This window comes from Neltuma alba, unplaced genomic scaffold (assembly GCF_004799145.2).
Source record: "Neltuma alba isolate B1F8T4 unplaced genomic scaffold, ASM479914v2 tig00004731_pilon, whole genome shotgun sequence".
In the NCBI taxonomy this organism is placed as follows: Eukaryota; Viridiplantae; Streptophyta; class Magnoliopsida; order Fabales; family Fabaceae; genus Neltuma; species Neltuma alba.
In genome coordinates, this window is record NW_021633838.1 from 22,012 (window position 1) to 37,835 (window position 15,824).

Genomic DNA, 15,824 nt, shown 5'->3' on the forward strand with positions numbered 1-15,824 from the left:
TACAAACTAAGTTAATCTCAAGAAGACCCCTTTTTCTCAGGGCATTTGTACATCTCAGAGAACCAAAAAACTCTGATGTGCTGCCTTGAAGCTTCCACGGCATCAAAATAAGTTCTTCCGGCTATAACCCAACAACGAGGACTACCTTGTGCCTTCATAAAGAGGAGAAATAAGAGGCTTTAAAGTGTTGACACGTACCAGAACCACAAATTCCCAGCGCATTAACATGTCATAAGTTAGTTAGGAATATTCTGCACCTGTTCTATGGACCATTGATTGAATCTAAGCACTTTGAGTTTGTGTTATGTGATGATTAGGGGTAGTTAGGTAACGGTAAAGGAAATTGGGTAGTTAGAGGCTCCTCTATATAGGGTGATAGGATGAATGTAATGGGCATCTATGAATTGAATAATATTTTTCTACAATTTCATACAAATATATCAGTTGGTATCAGAGTCAAGATCCATTTAAGGGGAAGTATTAGTATGGTGATTATGGGTAGTTAAGAACGGTGAAGGGAATTTGTCAATTAGAGACTCCCTTATTAGTGTAAATGGGGAGATAGTGCGAATGTAATCCATGCATCATTTACGATACTAAATCTGCTAGAGATATTTAAGGCTTAACTTCTATAACCAGAGACCAGAATAGATGACCTTTCATTATACCACGTAATGTATTCAAAGTTTAAACATTTTAATTATGATCGTAGAGAGAATCACAGAACATGCGTTATGGGAGAGAGAAATTGTAAAAGGGAGTTACTTGCTCTGACTCTTTTGGAGCTCCTGTTCAAGTGTGAAGCATCCAAATCTTCATCTCCTTCCTCTTTGTTTTCTGATTTATATGCTCTAATTATGAACACCTAGAAGTCAAAAATAAGAGCTCGTGAGTTTTGACAGGCCCAAAAAAATCAAGAGCACACATAAGTCTACCTAATGATCACCTTAAATTCTGTGGGTTTGATGAGTTGAAACACCAATGCATCCCCATCAACTAGTTCATGATCAATTGAGAAACCTCGCCAACCACCACTAAGACCAGTTTTATCAGCAAGGTATTTGGTAGGAGACTTGTTCCTATCCTCATCTATTAGAGTTATTGTTTCATCATGGTGAGGAAGATAAGTTTTGCAGAAATGAACTGGAAGACCCTGTTCAGAACAAGCAAGAAAAACTCAAAACTTGCCATTAATGGAAATCATTGGTGAGGAATGAAGAATACAGAGTATTTCCCTTTTACTTACAAGCCAAAATCCTCCAGTGACATGTGATTGGAGCATAGGCTTGATGAAACTTGGGTATTTAGAATCTAAACCAGAGAGAAGTTCTTCGGCTCTATCAATTGCATATTGCCTAACTTCATCTGAAGCATAAACTCGATTTAGCAAGTCCCTTTTCGGATAGGACCTACAAGTCATTTTCCATATGAAAAATTTGATCTTAAAAGAAGCGTGAACAAGTGACAAGTATAAAACTTGAGCTCACCTTCTTGGTCTCAGCAAAGGTTCAATGGGGCCCTTGCAAGAATAAAAACAATCCCTCTCAAAAAAACTTACATATTTGACGACAAAAACTGATTCAAAGAAAAGGAACGAAGCCATTAAAGAAAGAGCAGAAGATTGAAGACTAACTTCCTTGTAGTTTGGAGGAGGTAAGCTGGCTACGCGACTAGACCTTCTTACTGGGGCCGAAAAAGGACTTACCGGCTGACGTGCCACCCTAGGCTTGGCCTGAAACAACAAAAACCAGACCCAACAAAGCTCATAAGATTTGTTTACCAGGGGAAAAGAAAAAACTCATTAAGATTTTCTGATGAAGAAGAGAAGAAAACAAGTGAAATACAGGAGAAGACTTAGGTGATGGCAAAGGCTTCAAAGCACTAGCAAGCTTGTTGAGGTTTAGCTCCTCCATTCTCTTCTTGTTTTCTTCTAGCCGTCGTCGCCTGCATTCCTCGTATGTTAACTTAGAAACCACCATTTTTTTTTAGTTTAAGTTGTGAAGGATAGATTTTGCTTCACAGGTGTGCTTGCTGGAAGGAAAAATGTAAACTCGAAGTTAGGACTTATGAGGAAATGAGATGAGAAGAGCAAGAGTTGATCGTTGCGAGGGGAGGGAGCATGTGAGCGCCATATTACCTTAACGGCTAAACGTTCAATTCAAATTCGAAGAGAAGCCTTGCACTGTTCTTATCTTTCCTAATCAAGGTAATCGATGAGAGATATTATGGGTTCATTTCGATTAGCGATTAAAGAAGTAGTTTATTATCAATTTGACTTTTAAAAAAATAAAGTTGGGTAAAAATTAAATTAGATAAGTTGAATTGTGTTTGAATTGAAATTCAAAAAAACTAGTTTGTAAAAATGAGATTGGTAAGAAGTTGTTTGGATTATGATTGAGTAAAAATAAGATTATTTATAAAATTACCAAAATGGTTTTGAGTTTTAACAAATAATAAATCATTATTAAAAAAATTAATTTTACATAATACAATGGATTTAAATTAATTTAATATAAATAAGTGAAATTTAATGAGTGAATCAAATTTTAAAACTTTAGAAAGATCATAAAAAATATTTTAATAATGATTGAGTAAGTAATTTTAACAAAAATATATTTCTAACTTATTTATTACTTTCAACTAATTTTAACTAATTTTTTGTTATCTACAAGTTATTTGAGGCTTATAATAAGAACTAAAAGAGGTAATAAATTTCTTAACTTTTTTTCTCTCCATATTTCAAAAGCTATAAGTCATAAGCTATTAATTTTAAGTTATAGCTTATTGTAACTTTTCATACAAAAATCAGATTGCTCAATCGCTAAGCCAAACAGCACAAATTCTTCAAATGGGCCTATGCTTGAAAAAATGCAACTTATTTGCCTCCAAACTTTTAGCCAAACAAGCTAGGAGGTTTGTCAACCCATTAATTTAGTTATTTGGAGTTCTCTTTTCGACATTCCATAAAATGGAACAGTATGACCGCGATATATATTTCGTGGCTGTTTGGGATCATAGTGGAAATTTCGTATAAACTTTACGTAAGCCGAAATAAAATTTCTTTAACATACTTGTCTCATATTCCTCAAATCACTATTGAAAAGTTACTTATAAGATACTTTTAAGTTGTCTCGTATTCCCATTTCATTTGATTCGTGAGTTGGTTGCCTCGCTGAAGTTTAAGGAATAAATCATTCTATTTAGTTTAGTTTAGTTTTATTTATGTGAATAACTTATTATAAATTTTATATTTTATAATGATGAAATGGGAATATTGGGAAATAGTCTCCATCGAAAATTTTATTAATAAGGAAAAGTTAACGAGAATGACCTAAATCAGTCTGTGGCTACAAAATTTACAAAGTAGTGGTACAAAATTTTTAATGGGAACTTTTTTTTTAGATTTTCTCTAATGAAGATTATAGACAGCTTATTATATAAGTATCAATGATATCAATTTATTTTGATGTTAAAATTTAAAATTTAAAATGTAGAATAATTTTAATTCTATTTAAGTATTTTTTATATATTTTTTTATAAAAAAAAGTTTAGGTGAATTGGATTCTTAAAATTCAACACAAGCAAAACATATTTCCAGATTCAAAAAACATTTATAGAAATAAATCGCCCACTAATAAAACCCAACAGTAAAATTTGAACTCACAACCTTATAAATCATGAATTAGCTCCTTATCATAAGAACCAACCTTTGTTGGTTATTTATTTATATTTCTATAATAAAGAATATGCCATCTTATTCTAACCTTGGTTTATTTTTAAAAATAATAATAATGCCATGCTTTTTGTTCGGCTTTCCATAGGAGTCCCGCTTTGGTTTCATTAAGTAAAGAGAAAAGAAAGTAGGGGATAAATTAATTGCATAAAAAATAAATTTGTTATTAAGTAAAATATAAAATTTATAGCAAGTGATAATAGTACATAAGACAATGCCTAACTTGGCATATAAATTGTTGTACACATGACTCATGATTCAAACAAGAATCATTAATTACACCTGGGTTCCTGAACTATAGGGTCCATTAACATTGAAAAGAGCAACAGCATTGGTTTATGGACCCCAGCACAGTAGCAGAACTATGGACTATTATGAAACTGGGGCTAGGAATCTGAAGAGCATCCAGGTTCAGACGGATAGAGAGAATAATATTGAGCAACCGTAAGTTGACTTCATTGATTGAGGATGTGTGAGAGCTGATCATGGAAGATCGGGTGACTACCTTGAGACACGCGGCTCGTCAGAAGAATCATTGTGCAGACTGGCATTCGAAGTCTGTTACTCATGGACCTATTGGACGCTCCTCTTGGCTGTGATTAGGATCCTGCCAACGAAAGCAGCAGCATGGACAAAATATAAACTGGCAAGCAGCTTCTTTTCCCCTTTATTTGCTCTTTAGACACGTCTTAACTACAAGTTTCCAAACATCACATCTCATTAACCTCAATATATATACACGCACACACACATCCATGTACAATATAAAAACTCTAACAAGATACATTCATTGAGTCGTGGATAGTGGGGCTCATTTTCTAGGCTCCGGTAAACCACAAAACTCACACTTGTTTTGATCAAAACTACAACCAAACTGGACCCTAGCACTAATCTTTGTACATGCAAAACATCTTCTTGCAAGCCTCTCCTTAACTCACTCCCGCGTCAGGCAATTAGATGATCATTAATTTACATCCATGAGTGGGTTCTTCCCATGCAAACTCTATTTATATGAAACACTCGAACCATTTCAGTTACTCTGCAGAAAGGTCATATTGTCTAGTCAAGTTCTTGCAGGAAAGCTGATGTACCATACTCTTGCAATTAAGTTTGTTATTAAGTATCTCCTCAAGTTAGATAAGAAAACGATTTCATAATCTGGAGCGACGGATACACTTGACACTGCTGAAGGGTGAACGCCCGCGAGCAGATGCAAAAGGCTTCCCATTCATGGTCCCCGAAGATTTAACATCCCACTCCTCGATATTCTTGGGAACACAAACATCGAAAAGAAATTGGCCAAGGACACTATGAGCATTGATGCTCGGGAGATTGGGCAGACAAACAGATTTTTCTTTCTGTTCATCCTGTGGAGTGCCAGAATCTCTACTGTCATGATATGCTGCGGAGCTTGGCAGAAAGAAGTGATCACTTGGCTCTGATGCAACTCTTCTGAGGCTCCGATTTGAATGACTTGCTGCCTTCTGTAGGTCGCAGATTAACTCTGAGATCTCATCATGCATACTTTCCATTCCAGTTCTCTTTCTTTCCATCATTTTATGAGAATAAATCGAGGTTGCCTTCTCTAACAAATGGGTCACAGCAATTCTGTACTGGATAGGATGATGCTTGTAATGACCTGGAACAACAGAAAAATTAATGGTGTTAGAATGCTCCAAGTGCTTACACTGGTTTATTTGCAAAGGAAGACTTTGCCCGAATAAGGTAGAACTAGATGAAGACCATATATTTAAGTTTCCAGAATGCATGCAGAAACCTTTGACTGCAAATCACTAGAGTCAAAAGCAACGCTGAAGTCAGCATTACAATCAATATTGGTATCAATGCAGGAAAGTGAACATAACCATAAAAAAGTATCAGACACACCTAAGTGAGAAGGGCTACTCAGTTTTACAAGGGTAACATCTCCACCAAGACCCTGTAATCGTTGGACGAAAGTATGGATACTTTGAAATGCCACAATCTCATCTTTCTCTGAACAGAAAATGAGAAATGGAGCCCCAAAATTCTGAAGAGAAAATTGAACATTAGAATGAATTAAAACAATGCAATCATACCCAAAAATAAACTCCAGCTGGACAGAGGAGATACTTACAATAGAAGAATACAAAGCTTGCCAATGTTCAGCAGCTAAGGATTCAAACCGGGTTAGGTATAAAGCATCAAAACCAGAAGCCACACATTTTGCCATCCAGGAAACAACCTTTGATGGTCCTGGCACTTTTACAATCGCTGGGTGTAGAGCGAAGCGGATGCCAAAATCACTTGTAACATCTAGTGGGCCAGAATCATAGATGTGTCCAGAAACAAAGTTCCTGAGCAGTTGATAGTTATGCTTCACATGATAAAACAATAATTAATATAATCTAAATGGTAAAAGGGCTAAAGACATCACTGACCAAGGAAAATATCAAGGAATGAGAAAAGGATTTTTAATTAAGAAAAAAGGAAGTTATTAACTAGGAAAATGCATTACCAGGTAGAGCTGACCTTCACATTTTCCCTCAATAAGCTGCATTTACATGAAAAGCTATTAGAATGAGCATTTCCAATCCAGCAAAAATTACATACTTCAACCAATAAATTCTCCACACCAAAGATAAGAATGGGTGATTGGAATTACCTGAACTACCTTGTACAGACAAGCTTTTGATCCGGCAGAAAAAGAAGCAAATACCACAGGGCATGATCTTGTCCTCAACTCCTGCATAACACAAAGAAACTGTTTGCTCAAAACCTCAGATACAAAGCTAACAAATTATACCCGGAGATTGCAGCCTGAACATCCTCATGTCTGAGAAACTCAAATGAAATCTTAGCACAACTTCCCATTTCTAATACTAACCTTGATGAGTTCATCAAGAACGGAAATTGCCAATGACAGCGCACTCTCATGATGAAACCTACAAAATGAAAAACAATAAATTAGAGAATTCTATTAGTATGCCAACCAATCACTTCAAGTGAGAAGGCATCTGATAAGCCACTTGAATACAGTATAGCCCACTCAAATCATTTTTGAATGATTATCGATTAAGCATGTCTCTACATGTGCTAACAGAAAAGTACTAGAGTCCTTGTTACTGAGAATCTACCATTTAGTCATGCCCGACACCTTACTCTCATCCTGACATATTCACTTATAGAAACTTTTCCATTCTCACTCTCATTAATCATATTTGAAGGTAAACTACGTTAACTTTATTAGGGGCGCTTCAACAGTTCGACCACAAACTAAAACCTTCCAAAACAATATTTACACGCATAGACACATACTATAACAAGTCTTAGATATTTCCCCTCTACTCAAATGGTGATGATAACCTTCATTGGGTGCCTAACCTACAAGAGTTACAAATCATTCCCAACGGTGATTCAATTTATATATTAGCCAAACTGTACAGGCACAAATATACATAGATATCCTCGATTTGTATTTGTGTGAACGTGAAATACATTGCTTGCCGGCTTGCCCATGCCTTTTCTGATAGTTAGATAGTTTAGTATGTGCTGCAAGTCCATAAAATGGCCTCAAATGATGTAGAGTGTGTGTGTGTGTGTGTGTGTGTGTGTGTGTGTTTGTGTGCTCAGTAATCTTCATCAACATATTGACTCTAGCACCGTGTGTTATAGGACATCCAAAGTGAACTCAACCTCAACATGCACCTTCATGTCACGAGTTATAACGCAGGGACCTCTGACAAGGACATATCCAAAGGGAGCAAGCACTATATTTCACAACTTCCTTAAGAAAAAGAATTAATATTATTAAAAAAATTAATTTTATTATCCAAAACAAAAGAGTAAAATTTAACTGTAGCCCCCCATATTTTACATGGTGTTCACTTTTGCACCCTCAAATGGCAAGCTTTGGGTCCATCACTGACCTCCGATGTTTACAGCATCAAAACACTGGACTGAGATGAAGGCCAGTGTTAACAATCAGCTATATCAAATAAATGACAACTTCTTTTCTTAAACCCAAAAACACTTGAATTGCAAGAAACATAACTCGTAATAATTATTGACACCGATCCAAAAAAAACTAAAAACATGCCAGGCCGCAGTGAGCATGATTATAATTTCCAAAACCAAGGAATGCTATGCAACAGCCTCGTTCCCCTAATTCAAGTTGTACTCGACAGACAGTTGACTACTTGACTGTCGTGAGATTTCATCCTCATCTACGGCCAGGCATGACATCTTCATATCTGAGCAGCTTATTTATCCAAAAAATGCCCTTTACTACCAATCAAAGCATTTGTTAAGAAATCTAAGGAGCCTCAAACCTTAAAGAACAACAACAAAACTACATCCAAGCAAGAAACCCCATACAGTTATCACAGCAGGAAACTAAAACTAATGGCGGAAAAAAAATCGAAAAGATAAAATTGAACGAGAATTCACCGAGCCTTTGTCACTGCATCAATGGAGAAACAAATTCAGGGAAAGTTGACGAGAAATAGCAAATTAGCAATGTTGAGAGGAACTGGCGCACGAAAGTCATACCAAGAAAAAAATTAACAGAAATAAACTTACGCAGAGATATAATGAGCATGACAAACAAGAGAATTCCACCCTAAGGATGAGTACAAATCCACATAATCCCATAGTTGGCTCTCCTGAACAGAAACCCAAGCAAAGATTACAACGATTCCTTTGAAATCAGTGTCCTCCTTTCTCCCCCAGAAGATATTTCCACCCCTGACGCCTCCACTGGAGCCGCCGCCGCGTTCACCTCTCGGCATAGCTCGAGGAAGACCCAGTTTTCAGAACAGCTCAAATTTCAGGATTCTGAGAATTTCAGGTCGAATATTCAAAAAAATAAATAAAAGAATGTTACTTTATGGTAGTTGAAGATTTGGGATAATAGTGATGGTGGGAATCATCGGGGCTAGTGTTCATCTAATTCTGGCGAGCAGCACATGATGAATTGTTGGTTAGGTGGCTGGCGATGCTAATTCTGGCGTATCTCCTCTCTCTCTCCACACCTTGCTTAGGCGAATAATGGCCGAAGCGAAACCTGTGAATGTGAATGGGACCACTCGATATTATTCACCACGCGCCACTACGCTTTCCAGGATAATGCTCTCTCTCCACCTCCTATCCTTTCTCGTTATCTCATTATTTTCTCGTTATAAATTAATTATAAGTAAAATGCAGGCGTCATGCGTGATTCATGACCATGTCGATTCTAATGGGAGAGGAAGAGGCAATAACCGGCTAAAATACAATACACTCCGTGATTTTAAATATAAAAATTAGTTAAAAAATTATTTTAATTTTAAATATAAGATCTCATTTAATTTTTTTTATAAGTTCTTCCTCTTTTAATATTTTAGTTTGAATTAGTCGCAGTAAAAAATTTTGTTATGAATTTATATATACGTCTAGAAAAAGTCATAAACAATATATAGGTGTCAATTTCCTGCTTCATTTTTTATGCTAGACACAGTTTTTTTTACCTATTAAATATGGGTTCCTGTCTCAACAAAAATTTAAACTCTAGTTCACCCCAACATGAAATACTAAGAAGATCAAATTAAAATTTAATTTAATAGAATAATAGACTAAAAATATTTATTTTTATAATTTTTATTTTTTTATGCAAAATATTTTGCACGTTGTTTAACTCATTGCCAGCAAGCTGTATATTGGCTTTTATGTTAAATAGTGTTTTTACCGCTCCAAAAGTTATCTAATTATAATACATGTTTTCTATGAATTTTAAGATGGGTTGCACAATTTATAACCTATGAATCACACGTTGTGTTAGTTTTATATTATATTATATTATATTATATATATATAAATACATGTACTTCTGGCAAACGAGCTGTCCAGCTGGATATAAATTTTAATCAATTAATATTCCGGTTTGCATATGTGAGGTGAAAGTTCTTTCATCTTTGTTTCAAGAGAAAAGGCTAAGATTGGCCAAAAAGCCTTATAATCTAACCGCATTGATGCTCTTGTTAAAATGGAAGGCTGTGAACTCAATTCCGTTTGTAACTTCTAGCTATTAAAGCTATGTTTGGATGGATTGAATAGTCAAAAGACTTGCTACATTTGAAAATTTTTCCTTCCAATATTCTTTTATCTCTCATTTTCTCCATATCCACACAAAGTGTTTGCTCCTTCAATTTAAAAAGTTAACCGTGGTGGAGTTTAACCATAGTTTTCAGAATGGTGGCATTGTTTAAAAGTTCATAAGTAATCAGTAATTTACTATTTATATACTCCTCTGATATTAAATATAAGACCCTTATACATACTAATATAGGGGTTTTATATTTAGAACCGGAGGAATACTTCTTTTTAATACAGTATAAGAATGCAGTAAAACAAATCCAAAATAATACTACCCCCGGTTTTAAATACAAAAGCTAATTGACTAATTTGAGTAAATTAAGAAAATAAATTAAGTTATTTATTTGTAATAAATAAGTTTTTTTCCTAAAATATCCTTACTAACTAAAAATATTGATTAGAATTATTATTATTAGAACGACGATCTTTGAGAAAAAACATAAATATGAGAAACAAAATAGATTGAGATCTTATATTTAAGACTAAAATAAAAGTCAAACAAGATCTTATATTACTCCTCCGGTCCTTATTATAAGACCCAATTTGACTTTTTATTTGGTCCTAATTATAAGACCCAATCCATTTTGTCTCTTATATTTATGCATTTTTTTCCAACATAATCCTTCTAATAATGATAGTTTTAGCCAATATACTTAATTAGCAAAGATATTTTAGGAATAACAACACTTATTTATTATAAATAACCAACTTAACTTACTTCCTTAATCTCCTCAAATAAGTCAATTGGGTCTTATAATTAGGACCGGAGGAGTAAGAATTTGAGGTAGTAGATGATAAGGATGTGATTTTTACTTCCGGAAAACGCATAGAAATATCATGCCATCATCCTAAGCACTCCTGGATTATTTTTAATTAGATTTAGGCAGCCTATTTTCTTAAAAATTTTTAATATTCACTATTACTATTTTTAAAAAAAATTAGAGTTAAAATTTGATTTTTGCTCTATGTTTTATATAAAAATTAAAAATTAAAATATAGAAAAGTGATAAAATAAAATAAAATAAAATAAAAATGGAACTGTCCGGAGATCGATCGGAAAATGGAACGATAGCGATGTTACTTTATTTAAGAGTGAAGAATGAAGAGAAAAAATGGAAGCAACAAAAACTGAAAAGCATGTTGAGCTTATCTTCTACAAAAATATCATTCTCTCCTATGAGTGTGTGTGTGTGTGTAATATTAAAAATATTATTTCATTTTCAATTGAGATGGAATATATATAAATACATATATATATATAGAGAGAGAGAGAGCGTGTGTGTGTGTGAGTACGTGGTGTTGGCACTGGCGTGGCAAGATAAACCACGGTAATGAAACAAATATAAAAAGATCTTAATTGAAACAGTATGAATATTTTCATGGAGATGAGATTATTACATTTATTAGCAGTTCAGGCATCTACCCGAACTGGATTGGGTTTTAAAGAAGGCTCGATTTTGTGCATGTGTGTTTATTCTATATATTTAGCTTCCATATAAATATGGGTATGTCAAACAACGTTTTTTCAAAATAAATATTCATTTATTATAATATTAATTTATAAGAGGGCCCAATCCAGAGCAATTTACTTGAACTGAGGTGTGAAATAAAGCCTAACAAAAACAAAAGCTTGCTTACTTTTTTTTTAAAGAAAAATAAAATCATCCCAAAGACAATTAAAGAACAACATATCACTTTGTTCTTATTTATAAGTCACTTGTATCTCAAATACGCAAACCAAAAAATATATTAAATTGATAATTTTTCTCCATTTGCCCTTATTAAAAAAAGAGTATCAAAAATATGTTTTGTATTTTTTTCCCATATATTTACTTTATAGTAGCTCTATGCATTTATGAAGTCAACAAGGATAAAACTGGGGGGAAAACTCATTAATCATCCTATAAGTAATTTATATTTAGAAACAAATTTTTTTTACAACTAACAAATTTGAACCCGGAGAAGTACACTTCTTGATTAGAAAATGTTGTAATAGTATACCCCGAGAAGTACACTTTTTGATTTGACATGAATTACCTTGAAAAATATGAACAATGACAAATGTTAATACAGTGATTTCATTTTAAGGGTTTTCAAACTATTAATATTGTAATATTTTTAAGTTATATATGCTTGATTAGATGCATGTAGAGAAAAGGAAAAAGAAGTATATTGGGAAGTTAAAAAAAACAAGAAGAAGAAAAAAAGGAAAGATATTCTGGATCTCTCCTTCCAAAAGCTCAAAAGTCATTTCATTACCATCACGTCTTTAATAAGCATCATTAATTAAAACATGTTGATGATGATTTGAACGCACTTTGCTACTCTTTCATCCATCCTAATTGCCTTTATTATTAATCATGCGGCCATTATTATTTTCTTCCATGCTTATTAATCACCATGGCAGTGCCAATATATGTATTTGGTAGAATCCATAGTTGAAACTTTTATTTCCTGTTGAGTACAGATTAGAAGCATGTTAAGTAATGCCTATATTGCACTTCTTTGTTTTATGTTTAAAAAAGATGGTAGATAAACACCATTTTATATAATCAGATCAAGTAATATCATGAAAACAAATACCCCACCATTACAACACGCTTTGAGAACGCTTTCTCTTATCAAATATAATCATTTTGTGGTATATCATAGGTAATAACTATATTAATTATGGGTAGAACAAGAAAGAAAAAAATTATTTTGTAAACATTAACTAAACATAATTATGTTTATTGACATTTGTGCACCAATATACTCCCCAGCAGCGTCGAAAGCTTTTTTGTGAAATGGGAAAAAAAATGATAATACCCTTTTACTTATTTTCCTCGATGGTTTTTTTTTTTCAAAAATTTTGTTGATAGGAAAGAATTGATAGATATTTATACACGGAAAGTATTAATAATCATTAATAAAATTTTTAATGAGAAAAATTTCCCCTAACCTTCTCTATTGTTTTGTCATTTTTGATAACAACATGGATGTGCTTATTAATGGGTAAAGAAGGACGGAAAGCAAACCCTACCACGCAGAGAAGAAGAATGATGAGAGGGAATGGGATAAGAGGTAAAGGGAGTGGAATTGTTGGCAGTGGGGACAAAATAATGATAATGGAGGGGTCTATGTGTGTATGTACGCTGTTTCTTGTAATTCCGACAATGTCTTCTGTCACACTTCCCTTCTTCATCTCCATTAAAACAAGTATTATTATGTCACCCTCCTTCCTTCCCCCTTTTTCTGGCGAACCCTTTAGTTTATAATAATTATTATGAAACCCCACAAAACAAAAGCTGCTTTCCTTTTGCCTCTTTGCTCATTTGCTTCACATTTTGGCTCTGATCAGTACTCTTTCTTTACCTGATCATCAATTATTATAATTCTTGCTTTCAAGGCACCGATTGCCTACTTTCTCACTTCACAGCAGTGCTTTTAACGTTACCATACGTGGGATGTCGTATAAGCACAATGATGATCTCCATCCATACATTATTAGAAAATTGACAAGACATTCCAACACAACACATTCAAATATTACCCTCTTTGAAATTTAACCGTCCAGCTTGCTGAATAAAATGTTTATTATTACTACATAAGTAACGAGAAATGGACCACACATGTCATGTCCGAGAATCTGGATATAACGACCAGTGTAGGTGTGACCAAAGAATCTGGATGTAACGACCAGTCTAGCTGTGGCCTATGGGGGTAATGGGGTCATAGAAATGAAAATGGTTGGGATGTAGGGTGGGGATGATATGCTTTTGTTCTATTTCTAAGCAAAGGGTTAATATTGTCCATATCGGTACCCTATGATTCTTGCAATCATTAACAGTGAACGAAGGACCTAAATTAGTTTGATATGCAGGCATTTCTTTAGGAAGGGCACATGGTCCCCACAAAGCAAGGGGATAAAAACATGGAATCATTGCTTGGGATGGAGAGGATGTTCCCAAACGTGTCCATGAAAGAGAATAATCCCATAAAAAGATCGTCTCAAGCTGCGCGGAAAGCTCAAAAAGAATCACTCTCTAAAACGTCCAAAAGCAAACCCCACATTTTAAAAAGATACCTGCATTTGGAGACTTAAACAAAAATTAAAATAAAGACAAACTTTTTTCCTTTCATTACAAAAATTACCCATTTTTGAGCAACCCCAAGGGTTTAGCTCAGCCTCAAGTGCATATCCTCCAGAAACTTTCATATAGAAGAGAGGTTCAAATGCAATTAAGGCACAAAATTAATGGGGACTTGTCTTTATCTAAGTTAATGTTTTTCTTTCACATTCTGTAGAAAAAGGAAGTTTCCATCAAAGCCCTAAACGATGTCGTAGAGAATCGTAGCTTTCTTACTTCTATTCAACGTGTTAGCTGTACAAAATCCAGCAAATCTACGTCCTCTTCAACAGAAGCCCCGGAAGTGGCACGATCAATTCCGTAAGGCACTTTCATGGCTTCAAATTAAACGAACCCATTCATATTTACCTTGCAATGGCATATCTTTAACAATATCATAGTTGTACCTGCAGAAAAAGGGAAAGTTGTTAGTTAGTTAGGGGTTTGATTCTGCTATCGTGAGCACTTGGGGATCACACTCCTTATCCTGCGCACCACAAATTTAACACTCACTTCTCCGCGAACCGCTTTTGCTCGTATTTCTCCGCCATTGCGAAGAACTCTTCAATCTCCTCCTCTGGCGCCATCTTTGTCGCCGCAAACTTCCGATGCTCACTGGCTTCCGTTGAGGACTTCACCGGAAACACCGTCATTTCTTCCGAGTCTCCGTAAAACTCGTTCAACGAGTACCTGTCTTTGCTACACATGCCATATAATTTTAAAAAGAAAAGGTTATGATGGCCATTCCTCTTCAGAAAATTGCGCTTACGCACTGAGAGTTGAAGAAACAGCTATTTCAAACCTGAATAATTTGACGTTGCTAGGAGCTGAGCCTGCCATTTCTAAAACGCTGGTCTGCAGGATCGAGTTTAGAAAATGTATGAATTAATATTAGAAATATGCTTATTAATTAGTCAATAACGGCAATTCGAATAGGATAGAAACATAAACTTGCAATGACTCTGGGAAACTGCTTGGCTACGAAGAAAATACAGGACAAAAGAAGAGAGAAAATATCAATAGTTCAACCAGATAACTATATATCTTACATTCCTTTCGTAGTTTCGTGCTATGGAGGATTTAAGGATAAAATCTACGCAACAGAAGGAAACAAACATTTATGCTATTGTGAGAATTCAAATTCTCAGCAACCAAAAGAAACTTTTGAAAGACATAACGCGGAAGGATGAAAAAAAAGACCAAACTGTAACGTAAACAGAGATTCGAAACTGCACCTCCGGATCCAACGCCGTGGCCGTGCTGTTTCCCATAGCATCGATGGTTTCAACATTAGCGCTGGATACCGAGGAACAGGAAAGCGGTAACCGACCAGAAAAATGTTCTCCGGAAACCTTAGTTGCAGTGGAATTCACAGAGGTAGCCGGAGAAATCGCCGTGTCTGCCAACTGTGAGCTTCGGAGCTGAACACCGGAAGAAGGCAACTGCGGTTGACAAGAACCGAAGTCGGATTTCATTTTCTTGGACACGGAAGTTTCAATAGAAGCTTCCATAGCCGCAAGTGATGAAGAAGCATTGCGTTTAAGGTCACTCATTCTCTCTCTGGTTTTGCACTTTTTGGTTCAGCGAAGCTTGAGAGGTAAAAATGAAGGTGAAAGTGAAAGGGAGCTATAAATAAAGAGAGGGAGTGATATCGGAGGAAAATTATTGCACATTTTATTGATAAAGATGGACGGTTGAGATTGCTTTCATCTTCCTCGTGCCCTGATGGTACTTCTGCTGACTTTCTCAAACAGTAGCAGGAGGATATGAGCGAAACGTCATCGTTAGACTGCCCCCGCGTATAAAACAGTATTCCGGGTTTGCCAAAACGCAGACTTCGTGTCTGCCGTTTGTAGGTTGTGTTTTTTTTT

General features: G+C 34.9%; 3 protein-coding genes across 3 annotated transcripts; all 3 read right to left on the minus strand.

Moving 5' to 3' along the window:
• Positions 1-107: 107 nt before the first annotated feature.
• On the minus strand, positions 108-2,046 carry LOC114745604 (B3 domain-containing protein At3g19184-like). The gene is made up of 7 exons (XM_028933763.1): positions 1,845-2,046; positions 1,634-1,732; positions 1,488-1,519; positions 1,247-1,409; positions 947-1,153; positions 766-865; positions 108-152 (listed from the first exon to the last, which is right to left on the minus strand). Exons 1-7 carry the CDS (start codon positions 1,977-1,979, stop codon positions 142-144), a joined length of 747 nt encoding a protein of 248 aa, XP_028789596.1. The 5' UTR covers positions 1,980-2,046; the 3' UTR covers positions 108-141.
• Positions 2,047-4,426: 2,380 nt separating this feature from the next.
• LOC114745608 (uncharacterized) lies at positions 4,427-8,835 on the minus strand. The gene is made up of 7 exons (XM_028933766.1): positions 8,294-8,835; positions 6,600-6,657; positions 6,378-6,458; positions 6,231-6,266; positions 5,850-6,089; positions 5,621-5,762; positions 4,427-5,372 (listed from the first exon to the last, which is right to left on the minus strand). The coding sequence occupies exons 1-7, from the start codon at positions 8,500-8,502 to the stop codon at positions 4,885-4,887; spliced, it is 1,254 nt and encodes a 417-aa protein (XP_028789599.1). The 5' UTR covers positions 8,503-8,835; the 3' UTR covers positions 4,427-4,884.
• Positions 8,836-14,095: 5,260 nt separating this feature from the next.
• On the minus strand, positions 14,096-15,517 carry LOC114745605 (cyclin-dependent kinase inhibitor 7-like). The gene is made up of 4 exons (XM_028933764.1): positions 15,189-15,517; positions 14,756-14,808; positions 14,467-14,652; positions 14,096-14,360 (listed from the first exon to the last, which is right to left on the minus strand). The coding sequence occupies exons 1-4, from the start codon at positions 15,504-15,506 to the stop codon at positions 14,294-14,296; spliced, it is 624 nt and encodes a 207-aa protein (XP_028789597.1). The 5' UTR covers positions 15,507-15,517; the 3' UTR covers positions 14,096-14,293.
• Between the last annotated feature and the right edge of the window lie 307 nt (positions 15,518-15,824).